The sequence below is a fragment of the Calypte anna genome, chromosome 21, assembly GCF_003957555.1.
Source record: "Calypte anna isolate BGI_N300 chromosome 21, bCalAnn1_v1.p, whole genome shotgun sequence".
Classification (NCBI taxonomy): domain Eukaryota; kingdom Metazoa; phylum Chordata; class Aves; order Apodiformes; family Trochilidae; genus Calypte; species Calypte anna.
In genome coordinates this window covers 562,639-587,136 of record NC_044266.1, presented here as the reverse complement: position 1 = coordinate 587,136, position 24,498 = coordinate 562,639, and the positions used below count along the sequence as shown (strand labels likewise).

General features: G+C 40.6%; 3 protein-coding genes across 16 annotated transcripts in view; 1 reads left to right on the top strand and 2 right to left on the bottom strand.

Annotated features, from left to right (window-relative positions):
- Nucleotides 1-812: 812 nt before the first annotated feature.
- Nucleotides 813-11,259, bottom strand: LOC103537336 (solute carrier family 35 member E2A). Of its 4 annotated transcripts, none has more exons than XM_030463691.1 (10): nt 9,432-9,510; nt 7,420-7,667; nt 5,451-5,976; nt 5,022-5,157; nt 3,977-4,104; nt 3,334-3,454; nt 2,973-3,026; nt 2,464-2,536; nt 2,195-2,340; nt 813-1,564 (listed from the first exon to the last, which is right to left on the bottom strand). In XM_030463691.1, exons 3-10 carry the CDS (start codon nt 5,773-5,775, stop codon nt 1,318-1,320), a joined length of 1,230 nt encoding a protein of 409 aa, XP_030319551.1. In that variant the 5' UTR covers nt 5,776-5,976; nt 7,420-7,667; nt 9,432-9,510; the 3' UTR covers nt 813-1,317. The 4 variants fall into 4 exon arrangements, with proteins under 4 accessions (XP_030319551.1, XP_030319554.1, XP_030319553.1 ...); XM_030463694.1 differs by lacking the exon at nt 9,432-9,510 and adding an exon at nt 11,218-11,259 and having other exon boundaries at nt 1,318-1,564; XM_030463693.1 differs by lacking the exon at nt 9,432-9,510 and adding an exon at nt 9,865-9,983 and having other exon boundaries at nt 1,318-1,564.
- On the top strand, nt 9,812-19,540 carry LOC103537412. Of its 4 annotated transcripts, none has more exons than XR_003988470.1 (9): nt 9,812-9,913; nt 10,145-10,217; nt 10,729-10,882; nt 13,256-13,401; nt 14,583-14,759; nt 15,557-15,670; nt 17,651-17,737; nt 17,820-18,044; nt 18,191-18,265. XR_003988470.1 is itself a non-coding variant. In XM_030463695.1 (9 exons), the coding sequence occupies exons 1-9, from the start codon at nt 9,849-9,851 to the stop codon at nt 18,781-18,783; spliced, it is 996 nt and encodes a 331-aa protein (XP_030319555.1). In that variant the 5' UTR covers nt 9,812-9,848; the 3' UTR covers nt 18,784-19,540. The 4 variants fall into 4 exon arrangements, 3 of the variants coding, with proteins under 3 accessions (XP_030319555.1, XP_030319558.1, XP_030319557.1); XM_030463695.1 differs by lacking the exon at nt 17,820-18,044 and adding an exon at nt 18,752-19,540 and having other exon boundaries at nt 18,191-18,338; XM_030463698.1 differs by lacking the exons at nt 14,583-14,759; nt 17,820-18,044 and adding an exon at nt 18,752-19,540 and having other exon boundaries at nt 18,191-18,338.
- Nucleotides 19,541-20,176: 636 nt separating this feature from the next.
- Nucleotides 20,177-24,498, bottom strand: part of NADK (NAD kinase) — a 22,168-nt gene continuing 17,846 nt past the window's right edge. For 5 of the 8 annotated variants that reach the window (XM_030463580.1, XM_030463582.1, XM_030463579.1 and 2 more), the window contains 2 exons: nt 24,393-24,475; nt 23,120-23,442 (listed from right to left, as the gene is read on the bottom strand). In XM_030463580.1, the coding sequence (XP_030319440.1) occupies nt 23,295-23,442; nt 24,393-24,475 (231 nt within the window). In that variant the 3' untranslated portion in view covers nt 23,120-23,294. Of the gene's footprint in view, nt 23,443-24,089; nt 24,316-24,392; nt 24,476-24,498 lie in introns of those variants that run through there. The other 3 variants (XM_030463577.1, XM_030463578.1, XM_030463583.1) reach the window with 3 other exon arrangements.

Sequence of the window (24,498 nt, the reverse complement as noted above, 5' to 3'; positions counted from 1 at the left end):
CTCCACTGGTAACTTCCCAACAGAAATTATTATTTTTGCCCCACTGAGCACTCTATCCAACCTTCTGGTGCCAGAATCTCATTTTCCAGATTCAGTGGCAACTCAGAACAGAAGCAATTAGTAAAAACCAGCTCATTTTAACTGTTAATTTTGTTACCAGAGAGTCCACTTGAATGCTGACATATCTACACGTGCTTTTCTTCTCAAAACTAATTACTAACACTTCACATCTAATCTTTGATATACCACAGAACAGAATTTCCCTTAAAAACTTCTTAAAAGCAGTAGACACCAAGAAAAGCCTCAGTTTATGGTTAATATTCCTCCCTTTAATGACCTCCCTTCCATCTCTGTCACAGATCCCTCTGGGATCCTTTACATAACCAGAAATGACAGAAATACTTTGCACGTTGGTCAGAACAAGAACCCTGAGTTTCTAAAAGGCAGCATTCTGTTGCACTCTTAGAAAAAATAATAATAATAATAAAAAAAGATTTATTTTTTCATAACAGAAACAAAAAATAAAATGCAAGGAATTAAAATATTAAAATGGTTTCTTACAGAAATATGGAGCTCCTGCTTCCTTTATCACCAAAGTTTTTCAGTGTTTTTTACCTCTCAGCAAATACTTAACCCCACATTTCATTTGTACAACATCTGTATGTGTGAATACTTGCCTTTCAATGCTGTCAGTGCACAGCCAGGATGTAATATTCCCATGTTAAATTTTAGTAGAAAAATCACTTTTCCTTCCTAGCTTTGCTGTCAGACATGGCTGCTCATGGCTGCTCTGGGGCAGGGACTCGTTTCCATAGTTCCCTTCAACTAAACAAACAGCAAAATAAGTCATTTGTTGGAGGAGGAGGGGCTGCCTTCTTCCAGCTCTACACCAGACACAGGGGATGGAGGATTCAGGCAGTGGCAAACCACTAGGAATTTGGGCTATGCACCAACTCCATTGCCCTGCAAGCAGAGTGCAGAGATGGGGCTGTGCTGTCACATTATTCTGGTGGGGTGGGAGGAAGGAATCATTTTGCACAAGACACTGAAGTTTTTCTCAGGCCTGGATGTTCTTTGCAGTCAAGGAAAGACAATAAAGCCCACATTTACCACAGTATAAATTGCTAAGTCCTCTGGAATATCAATTTCTCAGGAAATCAAGGCTTACTGGATTCTTCCTGTTGTTTTCTCTGCTTCAAGTCCCAGCCTTGATCTGTCATGAACTCAAAAGGAACCAAATAATCCTCAAGTGCTGAAACCACCACATCCAGGAGGAGTTCCTTTGAGTGACATGAGGCTGGAAAATCAACTGCCATGTTAATCATATGGCTCCAATTCCTTGGAAATGAGTGGCTCAGTGTCTTCAGCTGTGCTCTGTGCAGGCTGTGGGGCTGCAGCTGCCAGGCTCTGCATTGCCTCTTGCTGATGCTGCTTTGCCTTGTTGTACAGCAGGACTCCAATTGTCACCAGGACAGTCCCAATGGCTGAGAGGCTGGTGATCTTGTTACCAAACACAATAATACTTAGCCAGATGGACAGTGCATGCTTCACAGTGCTAGCAACACTGGAAAGGAACACAAACAATGGAGGCTGAAGGAGGATTCCTTACATCCCCCATGCAGCCACACTTCACTGTCACAGCATCTGTTTCCCTTGCTTTTTAAGCAGCTCAGGTTCTGCTTTCCCTCCTGAAGCCAATACCAAACTGCCTGTGTATCAGTACTCCCACCTCTACACTCATCTTAATTTTTGAGCTTGTACAAATAGTCCCTCTCAGGTGTTTGTTTTCATTACTTTTCAGTATGCAGCACAGTTCTTCATAAAAAAGGAACACAGATTGCTTGTATTCTATGTACAGTTATTGCCTAAACACTGGAGCAAACGGCAGCTTAAAAGCTGGCCTGAGGGCCTGGGTGAATCTGTTCAGCCTCATTAAGCAGCTTTAATGAGTGGCTGTAAAACCCCAACACAACACCCTGCTAGCAGCTGTGAGCACTGCTCCAGCAGCTCCACAGCATGGCCCATCAGTTCTGGTCATTTGGATGGGAGAACTTTTCTTCTTAATTTGATATATTTATGCCTTTACTTTATTTATTTCTTTGCACAACACTTTTTCTCAATAGTTCTCGAGCAGAAATACTGAACAAGAAAAAAGAAAAACAAAATAGTGTTCTTGATGTGAAAATAGTTTTACCTGAAAGTCACAGGAGAAATTTTTCCCATCAAGGCATAGGCTGTAACACTTTGTAGGTGGAACAAGACTCCATCTATTAAGAGAAGTATAACAACATCTTGGTTGTAGCTGAAGCTCTTCCCACTTCTCCCAATCACAGGAACATCCTTCAGGGAGATTTTTGAAAAAATGGCAAGAATGAAAAGAGAAAATTAAGGTGAACCTTAGCTGCACAGTCTGCTCCTGAGTCAAAAAGGAAACATAAATCCTGGTTAGTGAATTCAAATTACCATGAAAAATATCCAAGCTGGAATAAGCATAACCACTGCAGCAGCACTTGTGTAGAACTGAAGCTCTGGGGCTCTACAAGGGAGAAAAAAAAAACTATTATTAAAATGATTAAAAGTTTTCTCTTTCTTAGATATGCAGAAAGTTGCATTACTATTGTATTTATAAATATCAAGAAGTAATAAAAGCCATCTGCCAAGCTGTGGGAACAACAAACTCAGCAATCTCTTGCAAACATAGCACTTTGATTTTTGTGTTGGCTGGGATGGACTGAAGTGACACCATTTTCAAGACCAAAATGAGCATTTTAGGTTGTGGTAAAATACAGACAGCCTACATACAGCTATAGGGGAGATTTCTTTCAACATAAAGTGATGTATGTTAAAGCTGTCTGTAATCAGCTTTCAGAGGAAAAAACCCCAAATTTTAGTGCAATATAATCACAAGTCTGTGGTTTCCTTTTGCAGCCCAAATTCCATCTTTAACCAAAGCTGAAATTTTCAATACTTACGAAAATCTGTACTTATCTCCACTGAGCAGCTTTTTGGAAAAGACATTTTGCAGACTGGAAAGAAAGAGACCACCATGAATCTGTATCTTATCAATCAATCCACAAGAAAGCTGTTTCCCTTAGATGAGCAGATGTTTTGCTACACATCATGCAGCCACAGCAAGGAGTTTGGTCTAACAGAACTGTACAATTTTTTAACCCCCCAGACAGGATTGAGAAACTCTATCTCCTGTTCAAAAGAAATGTAAAATAGCAACATTTCAATGCAGAGTATGGAAACAACTACAAGCAACAATTTTCTTCAATCTGCCACTAACTTAAATCCCTTTATTCCACACATGCAACTACCATGATGCCTCACCAGTCCATGATGTTTGTAGATAAAGCTGCTGAGAAGCCCAGGATGTTGAAACTGATTTCAGTAGCTGTACAAAGAGCCAGTCCACCCATAACAGGGATTAGAGAGAGATTAACCAGCAATCCTGAAAATGAAAGGAAAAAATTAGAGTTTACTGTACTTCTACCTACATGTACCAGCTACTATAGGTTTTGAAAGTTTAAATTCCAACTTCACTTTTTCAGCTGAAAGGGCAGTTTATGTGACTGGATTCTGAGTACAGGAGTTCTAAAGTGAGATCAGAGAAAATACCAGGGTGTTCTGGAACACAATCTGGACATACACCCACTGGTAAAAAGTATTTCCCTTGCAGAAAGAGAATGGACTGATGACTGTCTTTGTTTCATCTTTTTCACCAAACAACAGAAGAAAATTATCCTCTCCCTGTTGACTCTGATTGAATTACTCCTCTCTCTGCCTTATTTCAGCCTTTGGACATTCACATCACAAAGCCATCTATACATGGCTTCTGCATTACTGCTATGACTAACAACTGGTAACAAGAAAAATCTCTTCAAACAAATAGCAGGCCTTTGCAAGTGGAAAATATTATTAAAAAGAGCAAAACAGAAAAAGAAAAACCACTTTTCAGCAGTGAAGTACTTACCAGTGTATTCCCCTAATATCATCCGAGACATGATAACAGTAAAAATAGGTGCAGAGCTTTTAACAGTTTCTGCAAAAGAAACTGCTACATTTTTCAAGCTGACAAGACCCAAGACTACTGTTGCAAACCTGTGGAGAACACATGAAATTATGAAGAAAATAAAACAATGCCCTAAGAGCTACTCCTAGACACCTAGCATAAAAAAAATTCCCTAGGTTTATGAATCTGAGCTGCAGTAACTAACAACACAGACAGGTGTAGCTGCAGTACCCATCACCTGCACACCTTTGCTTCTCAACACCTGCCAGGTGCAATCTGTCAAATCTATTTCTTTCCATTTTGGCTTAAACATAATTATTTGTTTAGCAGAAATGAGGGCAATTGGGTGATTTCTATGGAGTTCCAGAAGAAAGCAAAGTTTATTTTTTATAGGAACCTAACCAAGCTTCAAATGACAGGGGTTTAAGCTGCAGTTTTCTATAGGCTCAGTTGAAAAAGTTAATAAAATTCTGTTGATAAACAGTAACTGACTAAGGAAATGTTATCATTTGCAGCTATCTATCTTTAGGGTAAATTAGGTAAGATACATATTTAGCATACTTTAAACAAAAATTAAATAGAGCAGCACAGTTGTTACAATAAAACTGCTCTGTAAAGGAAACCAAAGGATCCATTCTGTTCTATGCTAGACCACAGGCTATGCTGGAAAAAAGTGAGGGAACAAAAGCATCATCACAGTGAATACTAATAACTAAACAAATATCAGCCTCAAAAGAAAACAGGAAGAAAGTAAATGGAAAGGAAATGTATTCTGAAAGAGGCTGAATGTGATGGGAAACCAAGCTAGCCAAAAACCTGACATCTGCAAAAAGAAATATAGCATTTACCAATAGGAACTAAACCCAAAAGTTTCTTGTGATTTTTTTTTTGGTGTGGGGGGAAGGTGAATCCTCCAAACACTTTGCAACAAAGAATGAAAAGGGAGAGGGCCATGAAAACACAGCTTTTGTTCAGGTAGGTCTCTAGGAAATAGTTAACCATTTACCTCATTAGTCCAACAAACAGCATTATCATGATGAAATTGGGTGGGTAAGAGATGCGTGTTTTGTGCTGATACAAGCAGCATGGAACAAACATTTTTATACAGCCAATGAAAGTGGTTGAAAGCATTTGAACAGCACCTAAAGAAAGATGAGAAACAATTACTTTTTTTTTGCAGCTCTCAGTTCTCAAACACCATCCTTCAGCTCCTTTGTGAGCAAATTTTCACACCCTCTTTCCATGAGTGAAGGGAAGGACAGTGTCAGAAGCCCTGTTACAGGCCAAGATGACAATTCATCAGTTCTCAGCCCAAAGACCCAATCCCACAGCTCCTAACTAGGGTCTGTATCATGTTGTCCCTCAGCTTCATACAGCAGGATCTGGTATTGTCAAACATCTTGCTGGAATTAAATATTACAGAAAGGTAGGTTACCTAGCATGCTGGGCTCTCCTTCCAGTAATGAAAGAATGTATTTGTTAAGAAAAAGAGTGCAAAAGCTGAAGAAAAACCACAAAGTGAGGTAGATGAGAGCATGAGAATTCCAGATGCCCAGGTCTGACTCAATGACTGTTGTCTCTGTGATAGTTATTTTCAGCACATTCTCCTCTGGCACACTGTCACTCCGAGCAATGACAAATTTTTCAGTCCTGTTAGCAAAGAGTGAACCCAAATGAAATAGTGATTTTCCCTTTGGCTTTTCTTCCAGGGAGGGAGGATTAGATTCCTCTGGTGTCTGAGCACTTGCCACAGTTGACATGCTGACAATCAGAATGTTTTATCTGTCCGTAACACAAAACAACATTGACTTAGCACAGAACAGCACTTCAAAGAAACCAAAATATCATGGCATCAGTCTTTCATCTCCCGTGGCCTGAAAAAGTGTACTTGGTCCTCAAATGATGTCTTGAAAAAATAAACTCCACATGTTTCTTCACGTGGTCCATTCCATTTTCTCTGCCTGGGAATGAAAAAAAAAAAAAAGAAGACAGAAAGAAAGGCATGTAGCTCTGAATGAAATGACATTTTAACACTCTAAAGTGGCAGAGATATCATGTTTCACCTACAGTTTATAGAAGATAAAATCTTTTGTAGCTTGTATCTCAGGCTGGATTTATCAATCCTAATGTGTTACCAAGATTAAGCACTAAGAAGTTATCTAAGGGAGACTTTTTAATTCTAAAATAGCAGGCACACAAGACTTCATGCATTTCAAAGCCCTTCCTCCTCTAAAGCATACCAACACAGCCTTTTCAGATATAATTAACTCTTCTTCAAGATTCTACAGTTCCTTTGATCTCAGCCTAAGGTCTTCCTCTAACCACTCAACTGAAAACTCTTCACAACCCAGAAAATCCAGGCAGGAGCCTGTACCCTTAGAACCAATTAACCTGTTATCAGCCTGAGTCAAAGTGAGCAACCAATAACAAAGGACTTTAAATTCCAGAAAAAATTGTTGTCAGAGTTAAATAATAAATATGAGAACAAAGTCAACAAAAGAGGAAAATACGTTCAAGAGTGTTCCAAACAGACTTGTTCTCTGTTTAATTACTTGCAAATAATGCAACATGACTTATTTTGCCATGCAGTACTGTTACAGCTTGCAATTCAATCTTCATACTGGAAATAATTCTTTAAAATATTTTTTTTTAAATATCTGACAGAAAAAGGCAGTAAGTCATAAGCAACTAGAGCTGTTTCCTTCTACAAATTACTTGAAACATGGCAGGTTACAGCAGAAGAGTACAGAGAATAACAGTAACACCCTGTGACCTTTATCCTTCCTAGGCCACCTAATGTTAGCATCATGATGCTAACAGGTTCCAAGTCTGCATTAGGACAGAAATTACCTGAGCAGCTTATCTGTATGGAACACACCACTGGATTGACTGGATTTATTGAGAATAAAATAATGAAATGATGTACAGGACCTCTTTTGGTCCTCAAGGAACAAACACTAGGGGAAACTGCATTTGAAATACTCTTATCCAGAGCACATTTGCTGGATAAGCAAGATGGGGGAACTCATACAGTTAAAAAGTAATTCTTACAAAGTTAATCAACAGACACCTGGGAAAAGCTGAGATCATGATATTACAGAGCATCAAACAATGGTAGCACACAGAATAATCAAGAAGAATTAAGAGAATTTTTGTTTAGAAAAATGGATTCTTGACTCTTCCTCCTTTCTCAAGTCTTTAAAAAATACTTCTGTACATTCAAAAGGGTCCTTTATCACAACTTCAAGAGATTTTTTGTTTACCCCACTCAAAAATAAAAGTAAATAAGCACAATGGAACTTCCACCCTCAGCAGCACTGTTGTATCATTTGATTTCACTGGTTCCCACCTGGCAGGAAGCAGAACAGAAAATAAGAACAAAACCACTCCCCTCAACTACTGACCTTCTGACTTAAATCAACTGGAAAGTCTTAAATGAGCTGAAAGGTTCTCCATCTGGAACTAATTCAGCCTTCTTCCCTTAAGACCAACCAGCAGCTGATGTGTTTATCAACAGATGAAAACGTGGCAGTGGTTGGTAGACTGTTCCTCTGGGATTACACACAAACATTCAATCTTCCAGCTCAAAAGAGCAAACAGCATGCAGTGCATTTTACAGTCTTCCTTGGATCTCCTCCAACTTGTGAAGATGCTAGCAATAAAAATGTTGTATTAAAGGTGGGAAAAAATGAGGTATAAGCTTTGAGAGACTCAAATTCTGACTTACAAGTAACAGCTAATTGACAACTCAACAACCCCCAAATTTCTTAAGCTTTAGGACATCATAATAATAAAACTACCTGCAGTCAACCTCCTTTTCCCTTTCTACCCAGAGCTGGTCAAAATTTAAGCAGAAACAGATTTCAAATTTAAGACAGGAGCAGAGCAAAACCTTTTCTCAGAAGACTTCTAAAGAAAATAAATGAAGACATTATTTGCTTGTGCACTGAAGCATCCAGTTTAAACAATAAAATCTATTACTCTCCCTGCAGTTTTCAACAGAGTCATCATGCTTGGTTCAATTACTAAATTGCTTAAACTATTTTCTGCTGTGTGCAAGTGGCCTTCCTGGGAATGAGGGCTGGGGTGCTGCCAGGCAGCCCGGGTGGCTATATGGACTGTGCTGCTGTGGAAATGGTGTCTCAGCTCAACCAGCATTGTCACTCAGCACCAGCTCACAGCTTCTGAAACAAGGAATAGCACCTCCTGTTCTCTACAGGTCTCAGAGGAAACACCAAGTTTAGCAATCAAATAAAACACAAAAACAAGTTAACAACAACATCCATCCACCAGTTTTTAACACGACTTAAAAGAGATCAAAATAAGCAAAAAACAAGGCATAAAACCCTTGAATATTACATTGTTTTGGTGAAATTATCACTGACTTATCAAAGACCCTCACAACAGTATTCACTTAAAACTTCTTTTCATGACAAACAGTAGTTTTAACCCATTTAAAAAAACTGACAAAAAAAAAGTCAGCTGTATAGTCAGAGTTCAATATAACCAGTCTTTTCTTAAAAATTGAAGAATAAAATTATTTGAAGAGGAAAAGGAGTCATGTGGAAGAGGAAAGATGTTTTTCATTAAGCACTATACCAAGGCATGATTAACAGACAGCACTTCAGATTCTGAAGTTTTTAACTCTCTATTGCAACCCTGGTTATGCACAGAGTTCTTCATGATTCTTCCCTAGAGTATATTAAATATTTTTTATGATTGAAATACAATAACTGGCAATCATCTCTCCAACAGATTAATATGAGGGTCACTCTGATGCAGCTCACTTGAAAACTGGTCAGGAACTCCAGTTATTCCTTAACCAGCTAAGCAGATCCCAGCAATCACCACCACATGTATGACACTGACAGCTCCTTACTGCATCCATCTAAACTGGAAATGCCCAGACTCTGGAATGACTGCTAACTAACAGCAAAGGCAAAAAGCCACCACTTCGGTATTTCTCACCCTTTATTAGCACCTATATAAAGACATATGCTTTCTTTCCCACAAAGAACTCTATAAAGCCACGTTTACACCTCGCATATAAAAAGAATAAAAGCTTAAAAAGGCTGCAAGCGTTAGAGACATGAAGGCTAAATGCAAACACAGAGGTTTGTTGTGCACATCTCTTTGTCTACTCTTACTCCGCAGGCCACCCAAACATCGCTTCCCCCACAACTAAGGCACAGAATTCAGCAAGCTGTAAATACACTGTTTCACTGAATGTCAATGAGAGCACACAAGTTGTTTATGAGCAGAACTGTAAATAAAATCATAAAGCTATTAACATCTTCCACGCAGAGATGCTGAAAGACAGCAATCGCTCGGTACCGCCCTGTGCTTCGGCTCTATTTCTAGTCACCCAGCCCTGAAACCTTCCCTCCCCTCCTTCAGGACCAGCTACCAGGCAGACCTTGAAGAGAAAGCGCTGCACCGCCTCCTTTTTCCCCCGATGCCGGGGCTCAAAGCTGCTCAGAGAGGAGGCGGAGCAGGAGGCGGCCGAGCCCGCAGCCCACTCGGGGCACGCCGCAGCCCGGCCCCGCTCCCTCAGGGCTCCCGGACAGCGGGATCTGGATCCTCCGCTGCCTCAGCAACCGCAGAGCCCCGGCCACCGATTTCCCTCCCGAGAGCCGGTCTCCGCATCACGGCCAGCACCTGAGGGCACCTGAGGGCACCTGAGGGCTCCCGGGGCGCTGAGGGAGGCGCAGGCCGCAAACGCGAGGGGACGGGCAGCGGGACCACGACTCATCCTCCCCCTCCCGCCGCCCCTTCCCGCCCGGGACGGGGAAGTGACGTCCCGGCCTGCCCCGGAAAGGCAGGCATTGCCGCTATGTCGGTCCCGTTACCGGAGGGGAGCGGCGGCGAAGCGGCCATGGAGGGCGGCGAGGAGCTCAGGTAACGGCGGCAACCCCGCAGCGCCTCGCGCCACCGGCAGGGCGGGCGCAACCAACGCGGGGCTGGGGAGGGGGGGTGGCGGCGGTGGTGGTTGCTCTCCCCCCGCCTTCTTCCCCGGGCGGGGCGGGACGGGACCCGCTGCCGCCCCCCGTCCCGCGGTGGTAGGGTCCCGCCGGTATGGCGGGAAGGTGCCGCCGGTATCGCCTCACAGCCCCCGTCTCTCCCCTCCAGCCGCGCCGCAGCCCCCCCGCTGCCCAACCTCACCCCCCGGCACCGGCAGCTCATCCCCACGCCCTGCGGTCCCGTGAGTACACACCCGCCGGGACCGGCCGCTTCCCCCCCGCTCCAGCCCTCCCTGCCTTCACGTCCTTGGTTTTCTTTAAATAAAACCGGAGGTTTTTTTAAAATAGCGAGTGTGTAATTAAGAAAAAAAAAAAAAAACAAACCCAAACCAACAAAACAGGCGCACGGGCAGAAACCGGGAGTCGTGTCACTGACACCCAGGCATGGACAGCAGAGCAGAGCACAGCCCTGCCTCCAGGTGACTCCCCAGCCCCAGCGATGAAGCTGGTAACCTTCCCCTCACCGCCACCAGCACAGCAAAGTAAAAACATGAACTACAAAATAGAATTCGCCCTCAACAGCTCTACCGTTCCACTGTAAAACGTTTCCCTTCCTCTTTTTGCTTGTTTTTTTTTTCCCCCAAGGAAAACCCTGTGCTTGTGTCTCTCAGCCAAATTGCTTTTTCTGCCTTTCTTAGGCATCACAACCAGTTGATGCTGCATGATATGTTTAAGGATTTTCTTCCTTTACAGATAAAGCCCTGCTCAGAGCTATCGTTTCCTGTGAAGATCTACTTCTGTGTCACCATTTTGTCACTGCTGAGTGTCATAGGGCTAACCATAGAGACACTCGTCCAACAGACTGAGGAAGATTTCACCATTTCTCTCATTCAGTTAATTGGAGTTGGTAAGAAACCTACTGTTCGTATTTTAAAACATTTTTCCCAAGGAAGTAACTGAAGAGCAGCTTGAGTTTCTTACTTCACTCCATTGGCCTGATGTGTTACAGAAAGCATCATCTAGTTCAGCACTAACAAGCTGGATGCTTTTGCCATATGTTGCTCATCTCAGTCGTAGGGAAAGGGTCAGTAATAGATATAAAAAATACGTTTCAGAAGATTTTCTATAACTTGCTTTCTGACTGGTGTTTCTTTAGGCAGATGTGGCAGTGATTTTGCTTTCAGACAGCTCTCTGTTTATGTGAGATACAGAGACTGATCAGCTATGCCAGACAGAGCTTACCCTTTCCCAATTTCATGTCTGTGCTATAATCTGCTGGGGGATTCAGAGGTGTCCACACTCCAGGGCTTCTCACAGAACCTACGTCTCCTGACACGAGCCATGCTTGCACTCAGGTTGCAATTGGTCTCAAGGCACCTTCCTACATTGCAAGAAACCACATGTACAGATTGATCAGAAACAAGAAAATGTTAAATCATCTCTCTTATGTCAAGTTCCAGGGTCCATTTGCATTAAGTAGATATGAAACATGACGTGCAAATAAATACAACTGTATTTTAGGAAGTCCTTCAGCAGGTCTTGGCTGTTGGCTCTACACCAAAACAGTGTGGAAGAGAACAGATTTTGTGGGTGGAACACCTTGTGTACAAGAAGGACACACTAATCATAAGCATTGTTTTTCAGCTCTTATTCTTTCACCCAGAGGGAACAATGACAATAGATTTGTTCCAGATTCTATAATTAGACACATACAAGCAATACTTTTATTCCAAAACTCTGGTTTGATTAGCAGCCTTTCACACAGGACTCAGCATACCAACAGAAACTGCAATGTTAGAACAGAGCAGTGGTGCCTCCAGTCTGTCACACTGTTTTTGTTAGCAACCACTGTTTTGTGCTTCAGAGAAAAATGAAGAACCTTCATAATAAATCAAATGAATCACATGATGCTATAAATGGGGAAGTTGAAAGCATGCTTGCTAATCTATTTTCCCCCTCCTCCCTTCTGTTGATGCTAATTGCTATTCTGTGCTGCAACACAGAGGAAGAAAGGCAAGCCTCTCACAAACCTCTGGCTTGAATCAGAAATACTGTGTTTTTAACACACCTTAAAGAGGGTTGGGGATTTAGTTTGTTGAAAAATTTTCACTTACCAAAAACAATAGGATGTCCTTTATTTCAGAAATGCACATATACCATCGTTTAATGCTCAGAGCAGTTTGCTTTCAAATTATTTGTACAGACTTCTGAATTTGCAAAACAAGGAAATATTGTCTTAAATCTTTCCAGGTCTTCCTGAGGTCATAAGCATGCAAAAAAAGTCACATGATTCACTTTGTAACTTGCCAGTAATTTTCAGTTTTCTCAGCCACTGTTAATAAAAGTGAAAAAGGAAGTTCATTCTCTAGAAGGTTTGCTTAGGGGAACTGCAGTCGTTGCGTTACCTTGAAAACTTCTACAACCCTTTGTCCCATGTCCCTAGGAAAACTAGATTATTTGATGTGCAGGATCCAGGAAGTAACCCTCTGGAAAAAGAAATCTGTTGTTACTTTATCTATGGTAAGAATTAACTAGTGTTTGCAGGAGCATCCTATGCAAGAACAAAGCACCAATTCTTGTCATGACAGGAAAGCTTTGCCAAAATCCTTGTGTAGAGTTCAGCAGTGACAGCTGTGGTGCTGAGTGGTGGGTTTGGATGTATTTTATAAAAACATAACTCTGATCTTTCCCCAAACCACTTATTTTCTGGGCTATAGTTTGCAGGGTGGGGTCTTTCAGAATTTCCACAACAAAAAAGAAACTTAGGAATCCAGTCTAAGTTCAGTTGAACACACAAGGCAGTTGTGGTGGCCAGAACCACACAAACAATACTGTAGAGGTATGTGTACAAGTAGTGAACTCCTTGCTGGTCACTTGAATTACCCTCTGTGGGAAGATTATGTACTTTCAGTTCTTTAATAAAAATCAAGTTGCTTCATTTAATTCAAACATACTATTTATTCAACATAATGTTCAATATTGCATTAATGGAGCATCATGCCACAGCTGCCAGTTAATTTGGACAGCTAATATGTTGCAATCTTCAAAGTGTTACTTCACAAGTAATTTAAAAATCTTAAGAAATCATTTCTTGTATGCTGACCACAAGGCAGATTTCTTATTTTAAGTGTCTAATTCAGGCTTCTTCATAAGAACAAAGAGGCACTCTTGACTGAGGAGCCTAAGTTCTTGATTGCTCCATTTTGCCATCTGATCAAGCATGTTGAAAAACTGCACCACGTGTGTTCACCTGGTAACTGACCTTTCCTTCTCCTTCCAGTGTTCTGTGTGTACTATGTGACCAGAGGAATCCTGCAGGAGAACCGCCAGGAGCTCATTGTCTTTGTCCTCTCCATCTTGCTTGTGATGTTCCGTTCCATTGTCAACTTCACAGTTCTCTCTGCTGAGCAGAAGCCCAAACTCCTGGTTAGTCTCCTGCCTTTGATTAACTTTGCTTTTCTGCACCGCTTGGATTTGAACATTTTAGAAAGGCAAGACATCTGTGATGGCAGAGAACAATCAGGCTGAATTATTCCTACCACTGAGTAACAAAATGTGCACCCCCACAATTGCAAATCTGTTTTTCTGAGCTATTTCATGGATTTCCTTATGGCAGTATCTGAAAGTAACATAAACATAGAGTAGTTTTACTCACACTGGATTATCACAGAAGATATCCTTCATTTCACCTGTTCTGCTTCAGATTTCTACCTATAAAATAGCTGGCCTGAAATGACATAAATACAGCACACAAACAGAACTAGCATCTCAAGTCTATAAGCAAGGATGTAGCCATTAGCCCATAAATGTGTTTTTAAAAGACTTACTACAATCTGCTTCAAGGAAACAAAGACACAGGGAAAGTGCTGCCATTCCAGATTACCTTGTTTGTGTTTCACTGCAGTGAAATGTAACGAGGGTTTTATTCGATGTGATACTAAGACCTGTAGTTAAACTTCTGTCAGTTCTCAGAAGTTCTTCCCTTTTGTGGTCACACCTTTATCACAAATGGGGGAAGACAGGTTCCTTGTTGTGAAGCCATCCAAAAAATTATTCTTTGATGGAAGAGATGATAACCAACAAGTAAGATGCAGCAAAGCAGATTTGCCTGCTTATCTACAGCAGACTGGGTTGTTAGGGTCAATAAGGAACAGACATCAATGAGATGTAAATTACTGTAAAGTCATCCTAGTTAACAGCTCATGGATTGAACAAGAACTTCAAAGTAAAGCCTGGTGAATAAAAGGTACTGTAAACAACTTATTTTTACTACTATAAAAAGAAGCTTGGATTACTGTAACTCCTACTTCCTAAGTAAAACTTCTGATCCTGAACACGGCATACAAGTATAAATATTGTGATATCAATGCAATTATGAAGGATATTACTTCAGCCTTCTTTAAAGCAGCAGATATTTAGTGTGAATACCAACAAAGCTGTGGATATAACCTAGACAAAACCAATGTTTTCTGAAATTTAGTTAAGCACAGCTGGTAGCCTGGTTCTCCTTACTTCTTTATTCTTTCAGCACCAGTTAGATGTGAGGTTGAAGACTGTCCTTGTTTTGGCCTGGCCAGTCACATCTTTTTGTTTCTCTCTCCCATCAGGCTCGCTTCATTCTGATCCTTTTGGTTGGCTCCTTTGATGTCATCTGTGCCATCATCCTCATCCAGAGTCAAAGCATGATGGCCTTTAGAGTGGGGGGTGCTCTAGAAAGCCTCCAGTCACAATACTTCATGCTGAACCTCTGCTTTTCCATGCTGACCTTTGATCTTCAGGCACAGGTACAGAACTCTCTCCTCCTGGGTTCCCTTTTTTCCCTCCTGTTGAGAATATCTTAGAATCAGGCTAGCTGAGCTAAACTATTAATTTCCTAGAGCAACCCTCCTTATATTCCACCTTTTAGAGACAAATAGCTTTATAATGCTCATCTCCCCAGGTGTTTGTTCCTGGGAAGCTTTGTTAAAATCCACAAAAATGGATCAACATCTATTTTTTCATTGTCCTGCCCAAAAGGAAAACTGAGTCTTATTTTTGGGGTGTGTGTGTACATAGAAACAACTGCATCCAGAAGCTCCAACCCAACATGGCCTCCTACAATAAGAAGGATTATTGTAGGCTGACTATCTCAGCCTACAGTCTCTTGCTTTCAGTCATCCCAGCTGCCTCCTACATTTGGGAAAGTGATGCTGAGATGGGAGAGGGGAGCCTGCTCTAGCAGAGCAATCAGGGTGAGATAGCAACCAGCAGCTAGAGATAAGTGAACTCAAGATCCACTTGGAAAGAGTTTGTAGTTCTGTACACACCCTTCATTATTACTTTACTACTATATTGCCCTTAATCTTTATCTGGAGCACACGTTTCTGCCTTCCCTGTTCTTTGTTGTTGCTGATTTGGCATGCAGGGAAGGATGTCTGTCCTTGTGTCCTGTTTTGTACTGTCTGACAGGTTTTGAGCAAAAATTTTAGCCTTTAGAGCTGTGCCCACCTTACTGTTGCTGGGAGTTTATGTCAAATATTTTTTGGCAGGTGCATGGTCTCAAACTAATAACTTTACCAAATCTTTGCCTCTTCTCTTTCAGCTCTGCTTGTGTGTTCTGCTGATAAGCCTACATGAGATCACCCTTCTACACAACATCATCTCTGCTACAGGGGTTCTTTGGGCCTGCCTGAAGGTGACCATCAGCATCATTGCAGTAAGTGTTAAGCTCACAGTGACACTAGCAACAACAGGCAGCTTCTGAGACAACAAGTTCTCACCCTGAGGAATTATCACAGGAACAGAGGGATGAAACAATGTCACACTATCATTCCTTTCTGAGGGACTTTTTTTTACTCAGTCCTTGATCAGCTGCTTTAATGAAACTTACAGGATCACAATACCTTCAGTATTTCTACCTCTGACAAGGTTAGGTGAAACTGGCAACAAATTAATATGAAAATGGATATATACACACACAATAAAACTGCATAGGCCTTATATCCTTAGGAAACCACACCAAAAAGATGAGTGGTCCTTTACTGGGGCAGCCTCTTTAAGGCAAGAGACAGTTCTCAGTTTATCACGAGGATTCACAAACTTGCAATGTAGTTTTTCACATCAGAGTGAACTTCCTCTGAAATCTTGAGAGCTCTGTGTTCAAGAATGATTGCGGAATCAGGGCCAAAGTGCATCAGATACACAAGTCTTTTATTACCAGGAAGGAGTTTAGGGGGTTTTGGGTTTATTGGTTTTTAAGCTCCTTGGGTGTTTGCTTTAGCCATTCAAACAAATTCCTGACAGCTGAAATACAACTTTCCAAGTGTTTTGGTTGCTTTCCTTGCTAAAAACTGAGCTAGCACTGTGGTTTTAAAATACTTCAGTAACTTTAGGTGAACAGTTGCACAGAATCACCTTCCTCCTGGACTTTAAAGTGTTGTGGCCACTAATCACTATCCAGCATGGGAAAAAGGAGACAGGACTGGTGTGTGTGACACTTAGGAATGCAGATAGGGAGTTTAGCTTGGTTTTCCCCTAGGAGCTCCTTAAATAGCTTTGTGAGGCACTGGCTTTCAGTTAAATTGTACTGTAGAAAGAAGGAAGCCATTAGAACCATGTCTGTTTTCCCTGACAGAATTAAAAGCCTAAAGCTCCTTTTCCCCCACCATCAGAAACAAATTTGACCTGACCAGCTGCCATTCACAGCTTGTGAATTCTTTGCTTCTCCTTCAGTTGCCTTTAGGCACAATAGGAGGCATTGTGTCTTAAGACAAGAAAGAGGTTCTTCATCCATCTTCAGATGGTCTCATGTCTTAACACACATTATTCCTTATGCTTTCATCAACAGCAAACGTGTTTCTTAATAGCTCAACTAGTTAACATTCCAGGGACAAACACATATTCTTCCCCTTTGCTCACAACTCTCTACATTAGAACTTCTTGAAGGCTGCTTTTTACCTAGTCTGGGTACATTATTGACTTCTCCTACTACTGAATCTGTGGTTGATGGGATGCACCAAACCTCACCACAGCACTGGTGCAGTGACTGCTTTTGCACCGTGACTCAGCTGTTTTCTTCTCTTGTGCTCAGACCTGCCCCTCCAGTTCAGGGCTGCTGGAAGTTGCTCCCTGCTGGGTAATTGAGAAACAATTTCTTTCTGACAGTTAAATCCTCTTGCTCTTCCTACACTTCAGTTCTCAGCAACTTTAAATCTCTCTAGTAGAAACAAAGGTGAAGAAAAAAATATCTCAGGGCACCTTCAGTGTGTTAGCTATCAAAACATTAATTTGTTAGAGAAAAATACAAGCATACCCAAAGAAAAAAGTACATCAGTTTCGATGCAACTCAGAAGATTCAGCTGCTTCTCCACGTAAGGAGAATTGTACTGTAAGCATCAGGAGGCAGAGGTGGAGAGGATGGAGAGATGATTTAAATCACACTCAGCTGTCAGGATGTGCCCATGAAACAACCAGTTCTGATTTCACCAACACCACTCCTGGCCCAGCTTGGTATAAAACAGAGACCATATTTCCTGCTAAAAAAAAAAAAGAATAGGTAGAGAAGGCAAGGAGAGAGCAGGGTTACAACTGAGAACTCAGCTATACCAACACTTATAAAATAAACTATGTATGTAAAGCCTTTATAGAGTATTGGCAACTTGCTATAAAGCTGTATATCTTTTATCTTATTTTACAGATTTTAAAAGAACTGAAACCTCTGGTGTGGATTTTTATGAGCCAGAATGTACCTGAAGTAGTTTACCTCATCTACCTGCTTTACACGGTAATTCAGCAAACTCACTTGCTTGATACTGGGGAGGAAGGCTGGAGGCCTCCTCCTTACTGGATCCTTGGACCCAAACCAGGGAGAGGTCCTGGAAGTCTCTGCAGCTCACAAAGAGTCCAGAATGATTAGGGAAAGATACAACAAAATCTCCCAGTACAAGATACACAACTCCTCAAAAATGCCTCCCCTCCTTCAGAAGTCTCAAGTGGTGCCAGAGCATCTGACCAGATGAAGTTGTGTTTCCTTATCTCCAGCTAGCTAGAGTCAGTGTGCAGCCAGGGCATCATGGCATCAGGAAAGGAAAGTAAGTTTAAAAGTGAACAGATTTTTCCCCCCTCCCAGTTACTATTCAGTGACTCATTTAAGAAACAGAGTGGTTGTTTGCATTTTGTGGCTCCAGGGTTTTGTGGCACTGGGTGTTGATTGTTTTATGTCTCCATTTTCCTGCAGGTGATAAAGGAGTGGGGCAAAGGGAACTCTTACACTCTGGAAGCTGCTTTTATTATTGGCTCTTGCATTTCTGTTGCAATAAAATCTGTTTTGTTTTGGGCCCTGATTCATGTCTACCGCAGCTTTGGGCAGGGGCTGAGAGAAAGAAGTAAGTACTTGAAAAGGTTAATTTAACTATTGCATCACAGTCACAGTGAAGTGGAGAGCCAGGAAACAGGGACAGTCACAATAAAAGGCAGATCCCTAACGAGATCAGTCTCTACTACCAGCTCAGAATTTACTGGTCTGACAAAGCTCACAAGCTTGGGCAGAACGTGGCCTCTCCCTGAAGGAAGCTTCCTTCAGGATATGCAAGAATTGTTGCTATCCAGCAAAACAGATCTGTGTGGAAAATCTCTATAAAGACAGATGTAATTTTATCATTCTGTAAAATCGCCTTATTATCACCAAGAGAGACAGCATAAAGGGATCTAGAGAGCCACTGATCTTAACCTCATTGTACATGAAGGGCATAAGTGCAGCTGGGCACTGGTGTTGACTGAGCTCCCTTTTTTCCCACAGTGTTTTCTTCCTATGGAAGGATCGACTCCTGAGCATCCCCCTGGTGCTGTGGCTGCAGCTCTTAGGGTAGAATCAGAGCTGGGGAAGCTCTGATCAAGGACTCACATTCAGGATGTAAGATAATGGGTCAGTTTCAGAGGAGGGGAAGTTGCTCAGAAAAATGTCTATACATTTCTTGGTCTGTATTGTGCTAGAGCAGTGCAGCTGGTAACAGTTTAAAAAGAAAAGTGCACTGGGAAATTAACAGTAATCCTCTCAATTCAATGAGTTTTGCTGACAGGACAATGCATCTTTCACTCCTTATTTTCCTGATGTTGCTTTATAACCACAGGAGGTTCACAACATGCATGTGAGTAGAGACTATTGTTAACATAAATGCTTTTTTTTTCTGGATATACACAAACATAATGAAAATAACACACCCATCTTTACTCCTGAGTCTGGAAGCACACTGCCCTGCCATCATGTCTCAACTCAGACCTGTTACTGAAGAGTTCCAGCCCAAAATTGCCTTGAGGGCAACTCTCCACAATGGCTTTGTGATGGCTTCACTCCAGCAGAATGACTCCTTGGACTTCAGAACACTGAAATGTCTTTTTTTTTTTTTTTTGAAAACTACATAATGTCATCTCATGCCTTCCCATAGTCTAACTAACCAATGTGCCATTTCAAAATCAAAGGTGACTTAAAATAAGCCTTTAATACTGTAATTTCAAAGTTTGGTATTTTATTGATTGGAACCTTTAACTACTGGCTGTCTATTTTTTAATAAAATATAAATGCAGTTTGTGCATGGGTACTTATTTCTCCTATCAGCAGGATTCAGGCCTCTTTACAAACTGAGTATGGCAGAGTCTGGACCTGCAATTCACATCTGCTGTGAACACTGTTGTCTCATTCCTCTTCAGATACATCTTTAGCTTGCAGGTATCCATAACACTGCAAACACAAAATATAATATTTTATTGCAGCCTATTAGGGAAATTGACAAAGATATCAAAAATTCTATTAAAAAAACCCTTAATTTCTCATCTGAATCTTCTACTCTTGAAACAAATGTCATAGCTAGCAGACTGGAAGCATGGAGAGGTTAAATGTCTTTGGTCAGACTGCACAGCTGACAGCATCAAGAGAAAGCACTGGTGTATCAGCTGACAGCAGTGACTTCATCCCACAAGTCAAAATGGGACTGAATTGTTGCTGAAATGGAGGAACACAATCTGAAATGGAACACAATTAAGCATATTCAATACTTTTCTAAAACAACCAAACATGCAGCAGGTCTTACCTGGAGCAGGGCCAGTAAGAGAAGACTTCAAGGCTTGCAGGAGACCTGTACTTGGTCAAAAACTTGGATGGCCTTCCAAGCAAGTGGTTGTGTAACCTGATTTTACATTCTCAAGAGTCAAAATGCTGCTTTACAAATCCAACTTTACAAAAAGATTTTATTGAAATTGAAAAATATTTGTTTTCAACAGTATTTAAAACAAATTTTCAAAGCATTAACAATATGTAACGGGATGTTTCCTCTTTTAAAAATTCAGAACACTGCTTTATTCCATATTACATCAGTTGGTAATAACTTCTTGAAGTCTACTTGGAGAATAAATTTAAAAAAAAAATTCCAATCTTCCATTTTGGCCCTTTGTAGACTGGAAGGATTTGTAGGTACAGTGACATTTACAAACCCTTATATTAGAAACACTACTCTTCATCAGCAAAACCCTATTTTACTAGTACAGTTTAACCAAGTTCCTTTGAGTAAGCTACACCAGCAAAATGAGCTTTTATTGTCAATATAACCAGGTCCACATTACAGCTTGCTTCTGGTTCAGCTGTGGTCTGAACAGGAGTTCCCACACCACAAGCAGTTAACTCTGCAAAGCTTGAGTGCTGTATCAGCCTCACTAGCCTGCTCCTGAAGTGCTGCTTTGTGGATTAAAGGCCTTGAAAAGGGACTTTGTACAGTAAAGATAAATTTGTAATGTATTAACACAATTTGAGTTATGTTTTGCTATAAAGCAGGTAGTACAATTATAGTCACTGCAGCTTTTGGAAGGGAAAGCAAAGACTAAACTCACCATGTGACTTTCCTTCCTATAGCCAGTAAGTGTGGCTCTCTAGGTGGCTGACCAGTGATCCAAATAAGGGGAACAGCTGTACAAGCAAAACTGCAGCAGCCTCAAAGCCAGGAATTCAATTGCAGTACATGATAAATGTAAAGACAACCCCTAAGCTAGACCTAAGAAAAGAGTTCAGTAAGTTTTGATTACAGATTTCATGACCTATGCACTCTGAAAATTAAAGTTCAGCAATATAGTTAATAATAGATTTTCTATTATAAAAAGCATAAATAAAAAGTGCTGAATATAGTTTTATCTTTAAAAAAATACTAGATAAGGCTCATGAATCATTTCGCCTCACCTCCGCAGAATGATTCCCACTTCCTAGTGCCCCTACTATTCTGCTTGGTTTTCACTTAACAATACATTTATATACCCACTATACCCTGTTCCTTTTCTCAATTATTGCATGTTTAAATAAAACAATTTCAAAGCAAAAAGTCTGACACTTCTATAGTTCAAACAGTAAACAGTTATTAGATAACTGAATACTCCCTCTAAGAAACCCGTAAGCAGCTTCAAAACAGTGATCAAACAATTACTGCAGATTCAAGTGAAAGATAAATCCCAAAAGCTATCTGGATAGTCTCCAAGATACCACAGAATTTGTCTACTTAGACCAAACACTCTATGTTACAAAATTTACAAACTGAGTGTTAATTTATATTAACAAATTTTCATCGTGGTTGGTGTAATTAACCCAGAGTTTGTGTGTCTTTTATGGAAAAGTCTCACCTGGATTTAATAAAGTCAGACAGACTAGGGCAGCATCCAACATGGAAGAGACATTATTGAAACCATCAGAGAACAGCAGGACAGGCAAAGTTTGGAAATCAATACATCTCTCATTACTACTTTGGACCACATAAACAATGTAAGACAGTCATGAAAAGTTCAACAGAGCTTCTCACTCCACTTTCAAGGAAATCCCACCTTAATTAGTAAATTAATTCCTCCACAATATTATGCTGAAGGCTTAAATTCAACAGGTAATGTCCATTCCTTCAATGACCAATGTAGCAAGACTCTGAAAATGCTAAAGTTTGGATAGTATGATCATGAGACTGCACCACAGAGAACATAAATGTAAACATTATACTTGGGTTTGATATTTCTCAGTTAAAGTACAGTACAAACCCTTTTTTTCCCAACCATTTTTTTTCTTGTTTTTTGTTTTTCTTTCATAAAAGCCCATACAATAAAATATGTACACAGAGAAGTTAGAAATATTTGAAAGTATCTTAAAAAAGTAAATAAGAGACTTTGAATATTTTGAGTGTGCTGAAGGCACCATTGCTACTCTACTGGGAATGTGTCCTCTCCTTTAGCAGCCCACAGAGCAGTATCCCTTTCTGCATCACTCAGCACCAAGAGCTGGAAGGTGTCTATGGAAGTAGAGGGCACCCAGGGCCTAGGGAAGGATTTTCTTTTTCTCCAAGACAACAGTGGAACTAGACAATATTCCAGGAACTGAAATCCAGATTCTTCTCAAACACTTGAAAAAAAACATTATTTTTTTTTTAACTTTATAGTCCCTAAAGCTACCATTTATTCCAGAGAATCAAACAACAAAAAAAAAAAAAAAAAAAAAGAAAAAAGAAAAACCAACATGATTTTTCTCACCAACAGGAACTGCAGAGCTACCAACTAGCTCAGCCTCTGAAGTGGAGATCACGGTAATAACCAACTAAGCCCACACTAATGCTCATCCATGCTATTTGTGGATATTTACAGTGATGACAGCCAAGGGTCAAGCACTGTTCAAATGGGCATAAGATATGTGTATGTATAGAAAAAAATATATAGGGTTTTTTAATAGTTCCATCTATTAATAGAAAACATTCTTCATTGGTGTTTTTTCACAGTCAGTCACATTCACAAGTAAGGAGAAAGTAATTTAAGTGCTTTCTTGATGGGGGAGCTGTTCTGGGCAAGACATTTAAGCTAACAAAGGTTTGGGTTGTTTTTTTTTTTTTTTAAAGAAAAATTTCTCAGAGCTTTTATATGCATAGCAGTTTTAAATGGAATTACAAACATACCAAATTAAACAGGCTATTTCAATGCCACTTTTCTGTTATGTATCTACATTCAGCCTGCCATGTTACTGGTAAGTTACAAGTTACATCAGATGCAGTTTTCAATACCAATCAGAAATAATCCACTTTCAGATTGCTCATTGAAAGGAAATTCACATTGGATTACAACAATCAGAGCCTAATTTCTTCCATTCCTAGTCTTGGTGGACAGGAAATAGCACAATAATTTCCAGCCATCAGCAGATCAGAGAGCTATAAGCTATCGTCACTATATACGTCTGAGATGGTGACCACACTTGTTAGCCAAAAAACCCTAAAAAACCCCAAAACATAGAAGGGATACTGCCATTTCCCATTCCCACGAGTCTTGTTTGATGTAGACACTCAAAATTCTTCTTCTTCAACAGCAAAGTTATTTTGCTTCTTCCGAACATTCCAGTGTAAACACTCAGCCAAGCTTTCAAACCAGTCGCTCACAGGATCTCGGAAACAGATGGAAGGGAGGGGATAGCAAGAGGTAGTGATGCTAATACTGCAACAACACAGGAACACCCCAGTCAGTCAAGGGCAAAAACAGAACAACAAAAAAAATCAACCTCCTATTCACCTTCCTATTCACCATGTGGTGAAGCAGCAAGTTTCCATAACCAAGCAATAACCAAACTCAGCTAAACATAACCAAAGCCAGGCATCAGCCCCAGCAGATGCACAGGGGAGAGCATCCCTTGACACAGGGAGAATGCTGAACCCACTCCATGGTGTCCTGACTGAAAGCAACAGCACCACAAAGTCCTGCACCTAATAAAGAGCCAAACCTCACGTTTGAATTCTTACCAGTCTCCTGATCTATTCTATACAACTTCCAACCTCAGAGCAAATGCAAACAGTTCAAGATGGAGCTATAGATTTTTCCTGGCAATTTGTATGGACCAAGGGAACAAAAAAAAGTCATCCTGCACAGCAAGCCTACCTGTCACATACCACACACCTGCCTGAAATTGCCTTCTCTTAGGATAAGCTACCACATTTTGCACAGAAAAACTGAGGAAACTTGGCAAGCTGCATTGTGCTCACTCAAGGAAATAGCAAGTGACCACAACTACTCACTAAGTTAATAAAGTTTAAATCATGGGGAATTATTCAGAGCCACTGCTTACATGCAAGTCCTATTGGTTTACAGCTCATCAGGCTCCTAAGATTTAAGTTAAATTTATAGAATTTTCTAAAGACATGTCCATGCTCCTTGCCAGAAGGCAATGGTTACATGCTTTTGTCTTAACATTTTGCTTGCTTACATTGGAAGATCTAAAAAACTTCAAATTAAAAACTTGCAATTTGTGCTGGAAGAGGTGTAAGGGTTTATAAAAACTTGTTTCTTCACTGCCAGCTGCCCTTTGGACAGATGTTAGAGAATGAGAAGAGTGCATGAATCAGTATTTTCTATAATTATAGAAAGATGCTACAATGAAAAACAGGACTGACCTGTCTCCATGGCATATTTCCTGCCTCTTCCTTCCATCAAAGGAAACCCATGCTGTATTCCTGGCATCTGGGGAGAGCATAATCTGAAAAAAGAGAAAAGAACTAA

What these genes read in the sequence shown, in the direction of transcription:
- LOC103537412 (XM_030463695.1), top strand. Translation starts at nt 9,849, where the DNA reads ATGTCGGTCCCGTTACCGGAGGGGAGCGGCGGCGAAGCGGCCATGGAG. An exon ending in TGACCATCAGCATCATTGCA is followed by an intron (nt 15,671 to 17,650) that starts GTAAGTGTTAAG and finishes CTTATTTTACAG; the next exon opens with ATTTTAAAAGAACTGAAACC. An exon ending in GCAGGGGCTGAGAGAAAGAA is followed by an intron (nt 18,339 to 18,751) that starts GTAAGTACTTGA and finishes TTTTTCCCACAG; the next exon opens with TGTTTTCTTCCTATGGAAGG.
- LOC103537336 (XM_030463694.1), bottom strand. Translation starts at nt 5,775, where the DNA reads ATGTCAACTGTGGCAAGTGCTCAGACACCAGAGGAATCTAATCCTCCC. An exon ending in AGGAGAGCCCAGCATGCTAG is followed by an intron (nt 5,158 to 5,450) that starts GTAACCTACCTT and finishes ATCTTTCTTTAG; the next exon opens with GTGCTGTTCAAATGCTTTCA. An exon ending in GGAGATAAGTACAGATTTTC is followed by an intron (nt 2,537 to 2,972) that starts GTAAGTATTGAA and finishes TCTCCCTTGTAG; the next exon opens with AGCCCCAGAGCTTCAGTTCT.